The sequence below is a fragment of the Suricata suricatta genome, chromosome 11, assembly GCF_006229205.1.
Source record: "Suricata suricatta isolate VVHF042 chromosome 11, meerkat_22Aug2017_6uvM2_HiC, whole genome shotgun sequence".
In the NCBI taxonomy this organism is placed as follows: domain Eukaryota; kingdom Metazoa; phylum Chordata; class Mammalia; order Carnivora; family Herpestidae; genus Suricata; species Suricata suricatta.
The window spans coordinates 108,995,127-109,009,008 of record NC_043710.1 but is presented as its reverse complement, the minus strand read 5'-3'; the positions used below and the strand labels follow the sequence as shown (position 1 = coordinate 109,009,008).

Sequence of the window (13,882 nt, the reverse complement as noted above, 5' to 3'; positions counted from 1 at the left end):
CCCCCCCCCCCCCCGTGAGAAAGTCCATCTCCAGGGGGCGCCCAGGTGGCTCAGTCAGTTAAGCTCTGACTCTTGATTTTGGCTCAGGTCATGATTTCACGGTTCATGGGTTCGAGCCCCGTGTCGGGCTCTGTGCTGACAGCTCGGAGCCTGGAGCCTCCTTTGGAGTCTGTGTCTCCCCCTCTCTCTGCCCCTCCCCCACTTGTGCTTTGCCTCTCTCACTCTCAAAAACAAATATTTTTAAAAATTAAAAAAAAAAGCCTATCTCTAGGCAGGCACCCAACCAGTAATAGACTAGACCCCCATTTCTCCCAGGACACTTAGCTCTGCATGTAGCACAAGCAGGGTGGTCCTGGCAGCTGGCAGGGTAGATGCCAGTCCTTTCTCAGCTTCAGGGTCAGGAAAGAAGAAGGTAAGACAATGAGGTGCTTCTTGGGTCACCTTGCCACCACCCTTCAAGGACTTCCAGGCAATTGCCTACTCCAAACCTCAGACCACCAACCCACGTCCAGTCCTGGTGGCTGATGGCTTGGCCCTGGTAACTGTGGTCCAGAGACAGGGGACGGGGGCTGCGGGGGGGGGGGGGCAGGAAAGAAGAGAGGAAGACAGAGAAAGCTGGGGTAAGCTCAGTGAGGTCCCTATTGTTCTCATCCTAGAGCTTAGGCTCCAGGGTCGTTCCTGTTCTCATTGCCCTTCATGACCGTGGACGCCTGAACCGGGGCTCAGTGAATTCTGAAGAAAGAGACGTGTGTCACTTGGTGAGAACACACCCATGCAACAGACACAGGGCACCCACACCTAGCATGCAGACCCACCCTGATGAGCATCCTTGGCCAGTGCCAAGAATGAGGAGTCTGGTGGCAGAAGACTTCGTTCCCAGGCCTGGTTTCACCTCCATTAGCGAAGGGTCCTTGGGCAAGTTACTTAGCCCAGGTCTCAGTTCCCTCATCTGCAAAATGGGTTGTCATGAGGATGATGCAGAGTGGGCGCGGGACTTCCTTGAGATAACGAACACGAAGGATTTGTGACGTATAAAGCGTAATATGGACACTTCACACGCTATGACATACACTAGCCCCGCCCACTGCCGCCAGCTCCCTAAAGCGCGACTTCCTTCAAATGCTTGGAAGACCCCTCGCGGCCCGCGGTGCTGGGTGCCACGCCCATGCGCACTGATACATCACATACTGTATAAATATAGGTTTTATTAATAATGGGGTGAAATCCCACAAATACAACTGGCATCTCTGGGTGAAGGGAGAACCGTGGCAGGACAAGAGGAGGAGGAGCAGTAGGTGCACAGGATCAGGGGTGGGAAAGCGCCCGGGGACCGGGAGAGCAGGAGTAGCGTGAGCCTGGACCAACCACAACAGCCAGACATGCCCTGTGTCTGTTGCTCTGGTGCCCAGGGGCCGCCTTGGCTGCCGGGAAGGGTGTGGAGAGACCCAGATGGGAGTCTGAATGAGCAGCAAGCAGCCGGGGAAGGGGTGAGAGAGAATACCAGCCTGACGCACGGAAGAGGGGGCGTGGGGTGGCGGGCGGCCAGGGCCAACTGGTGCCCGTGCTTGTGCTTGTGCTTGTGTTGGCTCCTGAGCTCTGGGGAGCTAGCGCCCTGTGCCACCCCTGGCTTGGAGGGGAAGGAAGACTCGGGGGTAGACACCTGCAGACCCTGGAGACACCCCGGGCAGCACCGGCCTTACGGTCAAAGTGCCATGCCCAGGAGGAGTCCGGCACCGCCCTTCCCACAGGACCCGCCACCACTGCCGCCGCCGCCACCCTGCCACCATCACTCCTCGGAGCCACAGGGGACTGTGAGTGTGTGCAGGTCTGAGATTGCCCGTTCGCATGTATGTGCCCGCAACCCTGGAGAGGGTAGGGGGTTTCGCGGGACCAGGCAGGAGAAGCGAGAAAGGAGGCTTGGTCTTCTCCTACTCATGCCCCAGAATAAAGTGCATTCTCCAGTTCCAGTGGCAGGTGAGAGAGAAACACAAACATTATTGCAGAGGTGCCACCAGACCCTACCCCCACCAAAGGGGACGGGGCAGGGTAAACGGGGCGTCCCGTGGCCCCAGCCTCTCCAATCCCCAGGATTGGGAGGGGTGACCCAGACAGAAAACCCAGCTTCTGTCCCAGCAGATTGTCCAAGTCGGCCAGGTCTGGGGATGGGGAGAAGGTGAGGAGGAGGAAGAGACTTCCAGAGCCTTCCCTGCTCCGTTCCAATGTCTGAATGGGACTTCCAGGGGACCCCGCTAGGGCCCAGCCCTGGAGCCTGAACCTCCGAACAGTCCAGTTTACAAACACTTGTGTGGTGGGGGCCCCCAGAGGAGGCCACTTTGGTCAGTTGTAAGTGGGGGCCTGGAGAACCTGGGGGTCCCAGGCAGACAACAGAGGAGGGTGCTGAGGGCAGGAAGGAGGGGGGCAGCCTCCTAGAGGTCTTTGCATGCAGATGTTGGAGGGACGAGGGGGGGAGCTACAAACTGTATCGACTGGGTAAGACCCCTGGGCATGGCGGGCAGGGCTGGAGCCCCGTTGCCACGGCCACGGCTGGGCGCGCAGTCCAGCAGCCGACCTGTGGAGGGGCCGAGGGGGAGGAAGGCTGCGCCGGCAACCAGTGCCAAAGTCTACGAGGCTAAAACAGCCCCAGAGGGCTGGGGCTGGGGCTTCCGCTGCGGGGGCTGGGGCGCAGGCCCGGCCAAGGCTCTATCTCTCGGACTTGACCCGGTAGCGGAGCACGAGGTACGCCAGCAGCCGCAGAGCCAGGAAGAAGATGCCCAAGACCAGGAAGTCCATGTAGAGCTTGGCGTCCTCCACATCCAGCGCCCGGAGGATGCCGTGTGGATTCTGGAAGGGGCAGGGCTCCTCCAGGCAGCTCAGGTCCCCTCGATCCATGCCGTAGATGGTCAGAATCACACCCTCAAAGCCATACCTGGGCACGCGGGGGGGCGTCAGAGCAGGAGACAGAGCACAGGGTCACTGGTGCCCCGGCCCAGCTGCAACTCTCTCAGCGCTGGGGCCTGGGCTCCTGCAGGGGCAGGGTGGGGGAGGCGGGGGGCAGGGACAGATGGCGAGGGCAGGGGCACTGACCTGACGTAGGAGAGGTAGGAGCTCCACTGCAGGTAAGTGGGGATGGTCTTGAAGCTGACAAAGAAACCGGAGAACAAGAGGACAGGGATGGCGGTGACCGGGCCCACAAAGGTGGCCACCTGGAGGGGGGGAGGGGGCCAGGCCATCACACTCGTGACCAGGGTGGGCCCAGGACTGAGGCGGCCCCGGGGTTTCCCACAGATCCACTCCTATGCCGTCCCCGCTTCCTCCCGCCAGCCCCGACCCACCCCCCCCTCAGGGTCCCCAAGTGCCAGCCCTCCCACCTGGAGGGAATTGGAGGCGGCTCCAATCAGCAGCCCCAAAGACTGGGCCACCAAGGCTGTGGCAGTGGCCAGGGCTGAGAAGAGCAGGAAGCGGCTGGTCTCGGCGGGCTGGCCTGTCATCCAGTACATGATGCTGCAGTACACCACCGGGCACACCACCTGGGGGGCACGGGCCTGGGCAGTGGACTGCGGGCCAGAGGCACGGCGGCCAGGAGCCTCCGTTCCACATGGGCGGAAGCCACTAGAACGGCTCTTCCTCTGGCATCCATGCGTAGTCCTGTCCCCACGCTCTGCTGTGCTGTCCCCCGACCCCGGGCTGACCTATGACCCCTTCCTTCTTGGCTATATGAACCTATTAGCCCCTAGTGTCACCGTTTCCATTAGACCCACTCTGACCAGTTCGGGCATGGCGACCAGCTTATTCTTTGTATTGTTAATTAATTGACTCTGCATGGGGAGCACACTCTGAGCTATCAGCTCCTGGAGGGCAGAGTCCAAGCCGTGCAGCGAGCACAGGATGGCGGCCTGCTCCCTGTGCCCAATCAAGAGGCCACCAGAGGCCGAGACCCAGCTGCGCTCTCCCCACGGAGCCATGCGCCCTGGCACAGGGCAGCAGCCGTGAGGAAGGGCCATCTTCTTCCAATCTGCACAAAGGCGCCCTGGGGATTCCGGGTGGCCCTGGGGCTTGGGACAGAGTGGGGGTGGCAGAAACAACAACCAGAACCGGCCAACATTTACTGGGGACTTCAGTGCATGCCAGCACTCTTCTTTATTATTTATTTTAGTGTTTAGTTTTGAGAGCCAGAGCGTGAGCAGGGGAGGAGCAGAGAGGGAGACACAGACTCTGAAGCAGGCTCCAGGCTTCGAGCTGTCAGCACAGAGCCTGACAAGGGGCTTGAATCCGCAAACCATGAGCTCACGGCCGGAGCCGAAGTCGGACGTCTAACCAACTGAGCCCCTCAGGCGCCCCTGCCAAGCACTGCTCTAAGGAGTTTACACACATTAGCTCATTTAGTCCTCACAAGCAATCCTGAGCTAGATGCTCTCATCACCCCACTTTATAGATAGGGACGGGAAAGCAGAGAGAGACAGGGGCCGGCTCAATGCCTCACAGCTACCAGGTGAGCTCCGGGGTCTCCCCCAGCCCCCACTGCCGTGGATGAGACTTATGGAGTCATTCATGGGGTTATTATTCTTATCATTGTCTGTTTGTCATTGGCTGTTCCCAAAAGAACGTAAGTCCCACAAGGTCAAGATCACACCGTCTTATTCACTGCCGAATCCCAGTGCCTGGCACAGAGCCTGGTGCAGAGGAGGTGCTCCCTGCCTACTTGCTAAGTGAGAAGGAAAAGGAAGGACGGCAGGCGGCAGGGTTGAGGGAGGCGGGCAAGCAGGCCAGCGTGGCAGGAGCCAGTCAGGAGGGAGGCAGAGGCTTACCTGAAAGGGCACGTCGGCCATGGTCTTGGCCAGGTAGTATGCTTTGAGGCTGTACCAGTAGTTGAGATGCTCCCGCATGAAGACGGCCATCTCTAAGGGGACTGAGGACGCGGGCGGGTGAGGCACAGCCGTCTGGTGCCCCGACCCTGACCCCCTGCGCCCCAGCCCCCACCCCGGGCGGCTCAGCTCACAGGTGAGCACAGTTGGCATAAGGGCAGCAAACATGAGGAAGAGCATGGAGAAGAAGAGGCAGCCAGTGTTGTTGAAGACCTTGCTTGCGTCGTCACCGATGTGCAGGTAGAGGAGACCGATGAGCACGCCGATGAGCACGTGGGACACAAACCGCAGGTGGGTCAGGACCTGCGGGAGGAGAGGGCTGCGCCGCAGGCCGGGACGGGCAGCCGCACCCGGGCAGGGGCTCCGCGCCGCCCTCGCAGACGCAGACCCACAGGCGCCGGGGGACTGCTGGGCTGGGGAAGGGGGCCCTTCCCATCCCAGCTGCTGAGGCCCTGTGCCCCCAAAAGCCAGGCCTCCACCAGCCTCTTCTCCCCCAACCTGATGGCTCACCGTGTCCCTGAGGATGGACAAGAAGGTCCTCTTGAAGAGGATGCAGAACTGTGTGAGGGTGCTGGTAGCAAAGGTGTGGCTTTCGATGGGATCCACGTCCTGGGGAGGGGACGCCGGGTCAGGTGGGCCCGTCCCCCACGCCCACCGCACATCCGGCTCCGTTACGGGGCCGCCCTGAGCCCCTCCCCAGGGCGGGGGTCCTCCCTGTACTGAGGGAAAATTCTCCACCAGGAGGTGCGTGCCTGGAAGCTGGCCTCAGGGTCATGAACTGGAGTGAGAGAGAGACACAAGGAGCAAGTAAACCCCGGGAGGCAGGAGAGCAAGGAAGTCAAGGACCTAAGAGTAGGCCAGTCACTCCTCTCCCCGTCTTGACTCCAGCGAGAAACATTCACCCCCAGGGCACCCTCTAGGCCAGCGGTGTGACAATCATACTTGGAAATGATGATAATGACTGGCAACAAGGGACGGACCCTCTGGGGTTTGAGGACAGCATCAGTTCAGATGAAAGAATTAACTAGAGGCCACGAAGGTACGGCAGGGCGCAGGAGTGCAGCCCCACTGCTCACTGGGGCTGAGTCAGCCCCGCCCTAGAGGCACCAGCACCAGAGGGACCGAATGAAATCTCGAACACAAAGAACAAAGATTTTTCAGATTCCAACTCTCTTGACCTGGGAAAGGCCTCCATCGGCTCCAGATGAAGCAGCACCAGGAGCGCCAGGGTGTCCAGTCAATGCCGTCCACCTTCTCAAGAGACCCTGGCCCCAAATTGTGGCCTTAAAAACCCTCACTGGCGAGCCGCCAGGGAGTCTGGGACTTCCAAGCATCGGCCCGTTCTCCCGGGCGGGCCTTCACCAGGAACTCGCCAGTCTTCCTTCACTGCAAAAACTCGGTGTCCGCTTTACTGGCTTGTGCCTCAACTCTCCTTCGGCTCAGGCTCGTTTTCAAGGGTCGTACTAGCTCATTCAAGGAAGGGGACCGGCACTGCACGAACACCGGCTGGACCAGCTCCAGTGCAGAGGTGGATGCCATGATCTAGTCAGTCCTCCCAATAACCCTGGGGGTTCGGCCTCATCACCCCCGGGCTGCAGGTGACACTAAGCCATGCTTTGGCCGTGAGGCAAGAGACAGCATCGGTTTCGCTTACCAGGTGGCACCGTGCCGCCACCAAGGACGACACACAGACGCTTAGTGAGAATGTGCTGAACTAGTGCACGAGCGAGAGCGCCAGAGCTCAGGGCCGAGCAGCGTGCCCAGCGTCTACTCCGAGTTCGGGCTCCTCCCGGGGACGGCTCTGGGGGGGGGGGGAAGCCTCCTGGCAGCGCCTTGTCCATCCTCCCCTCCCCTCCCCCACTCTTCCTCCTCTGCCGTCCCCACCCCTACTCACCTGAGGGCAAGGGGGGCAGGGGGCGGGGGCCTCGCTCTTCTCTGGGCTGCCCTTCTTCTCGGCCATGGCACAGAGCCCGTTCTGCACAGCCCTGAACAGCATGGGGTTGAGGTCTCCGTACTCTCCAGAGGCCACTTCGATGACTAGGAGGCACAGAGGCGAGCGCTTAGCTAAGTCTCTCCTTGGTTCCCACGGGCAAGCCGGCCCTCCAGGGGTGTGTGGGGAAGGCTAGTGACGGCGAGGCCTCTGCCCCGAGGAGGCCCAGGCGCGGGACCTGACCCCCCAGGTTTGGCCGAGCAGCACCACTCACTGAAATCGGCCGGGTTGTGGTAGGTGGGGCAGTGCAAGCCAAGCCCCTTCAGGTAGGGGATCAGGTTGGTGACCACGCCCTTGAAGATGCACTGACCCTGGCTCAGGATGTAGAGCTGAGGCAGAGAGAGAAGGGTGAGGAGACACAGCCAGAGGCCCGCCAGGCCCCTCCCTCTCCCCACTGCAGGCCGGCCACCTGTGAGGCCCGGAGATGCTCACCTTGTCAAACATCTCAAAGAGCTTGGCACTGGGCTGGTGGATGGTGCAGATGATGGTGCGGCCCCCCTGGGCCAGGGACTTCATGAGGGACACCACTTGGAAGCAGGAGGCACTGTCCAGACCACTGTCCAGAGAAAGGCCACCAGGGGGTGGGGTGAGGCGGGCAGAGCCAAGAGAAGGGAGTGGGTAGGGCGGGGCAGCTGCTAGAAGGGATGGAGCTGGCAGGAAGGGAGTCGCTCTGGCCATCCCTGCGGCCTGTACATACTAGATGATTCAGGTGTTTGGAGTGACCAAGAGGCCGGGAGTATGGAGCGAGCACCTGGTGAGTGCCAGGCACTGGGGTTACAGCGATGGGTGACTAAGACAGAGGCGCTGGTCCGGAGAGAGGGAGAGAGAGGCGCACAGATCGCTGGAGGTAATGAGGGACATGCCCTAGGGACACGGGGTGACAAAGAGGGGCAGGATTCAGATCTGCCATGCAGGGCTTGGAGGGCAGTCCGAGAAGTTTCCCGAGTGCATGTGGGAGAAGGAGGCGGCAGAAGGGCAGCCGTGGAGGCAAAGGGCATTCCAGGCAGAAGACACAGCATGTGCGAAGCTTGGAGGCAGGAGGCACATGTCTGGCCCAGGGAATTATAAGCAATTCAGTGTTATTAGAGCATAAAATACAAGACAGCATGAAGCAAGATGTGAGGCTGGACAAGTAGGTTCAGACAGGACCTTGTAAGTCCTCCGATTGTATTCGGAGGGCAGATGGGAATCGGCGTGTGTGTTTTCAAGCAGGGGGGTGAGTATTGCCAGACTTGTCTTTTAGAGAGCTCTCTCTGGCTGCACTCTGGAGAGAGGGTTGGCTGGGAGAGACTGAAGGCGCAGAGATAGGGGTCTGTCACAGAAATGCGGGCAAGAGCTGCTGAGGTCCAGAACTCAAGCGTGAGCACTGGGGGTGGGGCAAATGTGAGAGACGGAGAAAAGAGGTAGAGTCAGCAGGATTTGGTGACTGATTGGCTGTGGGAAGACCAGGAGGGGGAGGCATCAGTCAAGGAGGACATGGGATTTCTGCCCGCGTGAAGGCTGGGGACAGGATTGGCAGGGGCAGGGACGGATGAGGGGTGAGTCCTTATCTTGGCCCCAGGTGGCTGCAGACGTGGACTCTGGTCTCCAGCAGTGGAGCAGATGCCCGGCTCAGGGCTGAGAGGAGGGGAACTACCTGGTGGGTTCGTCAAAGAACATGACCGGAGGGTTGTTGACCAGCTCCAGGGCGATGGCCAGGCGCTTCCTCTGCCCCCCAGAGAGCAGGGCTGTCCTCGTGTGGGAGCAGGACATCAGGCCCAGTGCCGTCAGGATCTCCGTCACCTGGCCCAGCCCCAGTCCCGGTCAGCTTCAGATACTGGGACCCTCCGCACCCCTACACCAGCCCGATTTAAAGAAGTGTTCCCCTAAGGCCACTGTCCCCACCGTGGCCCCCAACTCGGGGCTCCAGGACCCACAAGCACACGCAGGGCAGCTGTCCTGTTTGCACCCCTCTCTCTCCCCCACTCACCAGCTCCTTCTTCACCTCTTGCTTCTCACTCAGCTTCAGGTTAGCAGAGACCTGAGGCCCAGAGAGTAGGCAGGTCAGATATGTAGGGGAGGAGGGCCCTGCCCTGCCCCCTTGAGGAAGGGGACAGCGGACAGAGGTGGGGGGGTGCCGGGAGGAGGCGGCGGCCAGCCAGCGCTCACCATCATGGCCTCCAGCACCGTGAGGTGCGGCAGCAGCATGTCGTCCTGCATGATGTAACAGGACATCTTGCGGAAGGTCCTCAGTTCCCGCGGCCTCCCGTTGACCAGGATCTGCCCCTTCATTCCAGACTCCCTGAAGGAACATTGGTCGAGGAGCGGGGTCAAGGGCACCTCAGAACCCCCTCTGCGCTCTCCCGGGGGTCCTTCCCCCGAGCCCCTTCCCCCCTTCCGCCCAAGCCTCCTCCTCGTCCTCACCTGTACCCTGCCAGGATGTTCATGAAAGTGGACTTGCCAGCCCCCGAGGGGCCCATGATGCCGATCAGCTCCCGGCGGCAGAATTTACCCGACAGGCACTTGAGGAGGGTCTTATAACCTGCAGTGAGGGAGGGAGGAACTTCTGGTCAGGGTTACCGTGGACAGAGGAGGCCCAAACTCTTAGCACCAGCATCCAACTGATCAGGATGGAGACACAACCCAATATTCACACCCCCTCGTCCCATCCCCCAGGAATGGCCACACTGACGTCCAAGCACCAGAGGTGACCATCCTCTTGGGCAGGCTGGGAAGGGCCTCCGCACCGCCTGGGTAGGCGTGGAGAGGGGGGGTCAAGCTCAGACGGACGACCCTGCGCCCCTCCTATGACACCATAGTCCGGGAAGATCTCCCCAGTGATCAGCCTGAGTGAAGGGGTCGAATGTCCTCACGGCCTCATGGTGCTTTGCACACGCCAGCACATTCGCTATGTGACGCGCCTGTCTCTCACCCCGTCCCCCAGCCTCTTAGTCTGTGAGCTGCTTGGGGGCAGAGCCTGTGTCTTGCTCATCTCTGTGAGCTCGGCAGACTGTCCGGCGTGCTCCGGGCGCTCAGCCAGGGTTCCAGGGGTGTGTGTTCTCAGAGCTTTCGCTTTGTTCTGAAAGAGCCTTCTTCCTTGTGCCCCCTTGGCCCCTAGGCTTGTCTCTGCAGCCCTAACACAGCCCAGTAACATCTCACCATTCATTCACTCACTGGGAGGCAGCACAGGCATTAAGAGCACTGATTTGGAGTCAGGTGGACCTAGGTTCAAATTCTGGCTCCACACTTACCGGCTGTGTGACCTCAGGCAAGTTGCTTAACCTCTCTGAGCTCCAGGTCCCTCATCTGTAAAATGAGGATGATAGTACCTATCTCATAGAGTTGTTGTAAAGAGTCGATGAGATAATATGTGTAAAGCATATGACACAGTGCTTGGCACGTAGAGTATATTTAGAAGATGACATTATATTATTAATTCCATTTGACAAAGGTTTATTGATATCAACTACATTCCAAGCTCTGTACCAGACACTGGACAAAAAATGAAGAAGACACATTTCCTGCATTCAAGAAAGTCATAGTCTAGGTAAAAATGGTGGGAAACGTCTGTGAATCTGAGGAAAGATAAAGTAAGGGTTATGAGAGAAACACAACACAGAATGAGAATGCAGAAAATGGATTGATGAGGGTGGAGGGCCAAGGGAAAAATCAAGAACAGCTTCCTGGAAGAAGTGGCAACTGAGCTAAGTCTTGAAGGATGATCCGCACTCAAAACTGGAGCGGAAAGTCAGAGGCTTTCCAATCCTCGCAAGGAGGGGCTCTGCCATAGAGAGCATAAATAGAACACAGTCCAGGAAGCAGAGGTCAGAGATGACACGGAGCAGCCCAGGAGACAAGGTGGAGAGGAAGGAGCAGGCCTGTGAGACCAGCTCAGTGAGGCAGAAACACCAACCCCCTACTGGAGATTTTGCTCCTTGGCACCCCCTTCCGGCCCCCACTGGGCCCCATTTCCTCTCCACAAGCCTCCTTAGCAGAGCCAGTGACAGGGTGTGATCCTTCACTCTCCTTCCACAGCACCCGGCTGTCCCTCTGGACGCGTCCGCATCCGCTCAGGAGGAGACTCCGCTGCCGTCTGCTCGGGGTCCTGATCACACCCACTGCCTGGATTGTGCTTCACGGTTTATAAACTCATGACTCCAGTTGTTGCCATAGCAACATGGATGCGCCAACTGGGGCCCAGGGACATCCAGTGACTCACCCAAGGTCACAGAGCAAGTTCTTCACTGGGAGAAGGCAGGTCATAGGTGCCATCTCTGCATCAGTCACTATGACCATCAGTCAGAAAGACGTGTGGCTGTGCACACCAGCAAACGCCTTTCACAACCACTCGCGGGAAGTGATTTGCTGGGGAAGAAACTGGCAGTGATGAGCCTTCCTCTCATTTAATCACAGCCAAGCACTGGATTGAGCCCTGATGCTTAACACAAACGTCACCTTCCACTTGCCTTTCACAAAGCATCTTCACAGGTAAGGTCTCGGCTAAACCTGTGCAATGACAGTTCTTATCACCCTGTTTACAGATGAGGAAAGTGAGGCCAAGAGAGGGTAAGCCCGTGGCCCAAGGTCCTCATGCAGCAGCCAGGTGGCCAGGAACCCAGTCTTTGAACCCCCGCTTCCACAGCTGCTCACCATGGGAGGGACCTGCCAGGCCTTGACATGAAGGCACACCAGGGTTCTAGTCCTGCCTCAGTCAGTAACTCTTGCAACTCCGCCGAGTCCCGTCAAAGTCAGGACAGCAGTATCTCCTCCCAAGGCATAACGGGGTTGTTGTGAATGTTAAGTGAGGGATTTAATAATAATTAATAGGAAAGGGTTTTGGCAACAAGAAACATCGGATATAATTAGGGGAAACGGGAAAGGCAGATACTACCCTCTCTCCACATCCCCTGCTTTTTTCCCTCTCTGCCCACCTCTAGTTGCTTTCTGTCCTCCAGACAAGGGGAGAGGGACTCTGGTGAAAAGACGAGTCAAAGAGAGGACAGAAGACAAAGAAAAGGGCAAGGGACAGAGGAGACAGCAAAATGGGTGTGGAGAGCAGGGGGCTGGCAAGGTCGAAGGGCGGAAGGACCTGGTCAGAGGTGCCAATTTGTGACTGGTGGGTTGAAGCGACCAGTCCATCTAACTTCATTTCTCGCTCATCTACACATTTCCTTGAAACTGAAGAGACAAGAGAGCTAAGGACATAATGGCTGCCTCCTCATATTGCCCAGAGCTGGTCTCAGGCGGAGAGTCTACTCAGGGACCGGGCACCGGCAGGGGGCCCAGAGACCTCAGTTGCCATCGGTCCAGGCCCTGTGACCTTCTGGTCACTCATGGGAGTGAGGGTGGGGAATGCAGAGACAGCTCATGCTTGTTCCTGCTCAGAAGCACCTTAAACTTCTTCTTAAATCTCAGAGAACAATGGCCCAGCTCCACCCTTCACCCACACCCAGCTGGGGGGGGGGGGGAGAAAACAACCTGAGCTTCTCTAGTCCCAGCTCCAGCCGCCCAGGGGAGGCGGGGGCCAGGGACGCAGGGGATGGCCAGGATTCCGAGGCACGCGGAGCCCCAGCCCCTCCTCACCCGAGCTGATGAGAGAAGAGGAGGGATGGGAATGGTGTGCCAGGCAAGTTGAGAGAGAGGCAAAAAACAACACACCGAGAGCTGGAAAACCTGGCTTCTGGTCCCGGTTTTGCCACATACTCGGTGCGTGGCACTGGACAAGTTACGCAACTTCCCTGGACCTCAGTTTCCTTATGAGTGACGTGAAGATGTCATCTGTCTTGCTAAACCTTCACCCTCCCTGCCTTGGAGGACTTCAGCAAGAATGGAGTAAGATGACAGGAATGAGAACATCTTTTCGGATTAGCAGGGTTCCGTGGGCATGAGGATACTGCTCACCACTGGGGAGGCCCCGGAACACAGCCCCCCACTTGCTCACACCGGCCCTCAAAGGCAGGAATTCTACCTAAAAATGAAGACGGACAATTTCTCAATAGTCCATGAAACCCCAGAGGTTATAGTCAACTTAGAGGAAGGAGGCTCAGCGGCCAGTGGCACCTAGTGTCCCACACCGTGTTCGCAGGTGCGAGGGGAGCATAGACCTGCCGCCTCCACTGTGCGCACAGTCAGCGGCGGGTTGAGATTTCAGTGTCCCCACCGGGCCCATCGGTGCAGAACAGGGGAGACCCAGACCTCCTGCTCTCCGGGGGCAACTCCTGGGGGCTCCACGGCCCCGCCAGACGCTCCCTTACCCCGTTTGCGCCAGCAGGGCCCCTCCCGCACGGAGTAGGACAGCTCCAGGAACTCGATGTCCACGGCGGAGCGCTTGGGGAGGTGGGAGAAGCGCTGGGCTTCGGTGATGTGGTTCTCCACCTTCTTCAGGTGCGTGGTCAGCATCGGGGGCTCCGCCCCATCCTCCAGCGCCACGGCCATGGCCACGGCCCCGGGTCCCAGTCCACAGCCCACGGCCTCCAGCGCCTTCTCCGCCATCACGCCGCCGGCCTGCGGGGAGAGGGCCTGCTCGGTGCCGGGGAGACCCCCCAGCCTCGGCTCGAACCTCCTTCGCCTTCTAATGCTCCCCTGCCCCCACTCCCCGCCTCCTTCTCAGGGCAGGGCTGCTACTGAGAGGACCCCACTTCCCCCCGCCAGAGCATCTGCCCTCTCCTGCCCCCCACTCCCGGCGTGGCAACGCTCAGTTCCGACCTCTCCGCGGTCCGGGCACCCCCAGCTCCAGCCTGGCCCCGGCCCGACCCCTACAAGCCCTCCCCCGCCCCCCCCTCCCCGCGGCGGCTCTAATCTCCTTACCCCGCAGGCCAGCAGCCCCTGGGAACCGGAGGGCTGGGGAGCGGGGAGGGGGGAAGGGGCGGCCCGCGGAGGCCGCCCGCTAGCGGGTCAGGGTAGCCGGGTGCGCGCAGAGCCGACCAGGGGAAGGCGGAGGAAGGGGCGGCTCAGGGCCTCCCGCAGCATCCCCCTCCCCAACCCCGGCGCCCCGGGGCTCCGCGGCCGCCCCGCCCCGATTCCAGACCGCCCCTCCCCGGCCGCGCCGCCT

At 59.8% G+C, this 13,882-nt stretch overlaps 1 protein-coding gene across 3 annotated transcripts; it reads right to left on the bottom strand.

Annotated features, from left to right (window-relative positions):
• Positions 1–1,185: 1,185 nt before the first annotated feature.
• On the bottom strand, positions 1,186–13,816 carry ABCG4 (ATP binding cassette subfamily G member 4). 3 transcript variants are annotated; one of them, XM_029915167.1, is made up of 15 exons: positions 13,639–13,815; positions 13,086–13,335; positions 9,256–9,373; positions 9,001–9,133; positions 8,822–8,872; positions 8,489–8,634; positions 7,285–7,408; positions 7,067–7,181; positions 6,757–6,899; positions 5,373–5,471; positions 4,997–5,075; positions 4,806–4,906; positions 3,369–3,527; positions 3,085–3,203; positions 1,186–2,926 (listed from the first exon to the last, which is right to left on the bottom strand). In XM_029915167.1, exons 2-15 carry the CDS (start codon positions 13,321–13,323, stop codon positions 2,701–2,703), a joined length of 1,851 nt encoding a protein of 616 aa, XP_029771027.1. In that variant the 5' UTR covers positions 13,324–13,335; positions 13,639–13,815; the 3' UTR covers positions 1,186–2,700. The 3 variants fall into 3 exon arrangements, with proteins under 3 accessions (XP_029771027.1, XP_029771026.1, XP_029771028.1); XM_029915166.1 differs by having other exon boundaries at positions 4,997–5,165; positions 13,639–13,814; XM_029915168.1 differs by having other exon boundaries at positions 2,820–2,926; positions 3,085–3,138; positions 4,997–5,165; positions 13,639–13,816.
• Positions 13,817–13,882: the final 66 nt, after the last annotated feature.

What these genes read in the sequence shown, in the direction of transcription:
- ABCG4 (XM_029915166.1), bottom strand. Translation starts at nt 13,323, where the DNA reads ATGGCGGAGAAGGCGCTGGAGGCCGTGGGCTGTGGACTGGGACCCGGG. An exon ending in TCTTTGAGATGTTTGACAAG is followed by an intron (nt 7,182 to 7,284) that starts GTGAGCATCTCC and finishes TCTCTGCCTCAG; the next exon opens with CTCTACATCCTGAGCCAGGG. An exon ending in CCACAACCCGGCCGATTTCA is followed by an intron (nt 6,900 to 7,066) that starts GTGAGTGGTGCT and finishes TGTGCCTCCTAG; the next exon opens with TCATCGAAGTGGCCTCTGGA.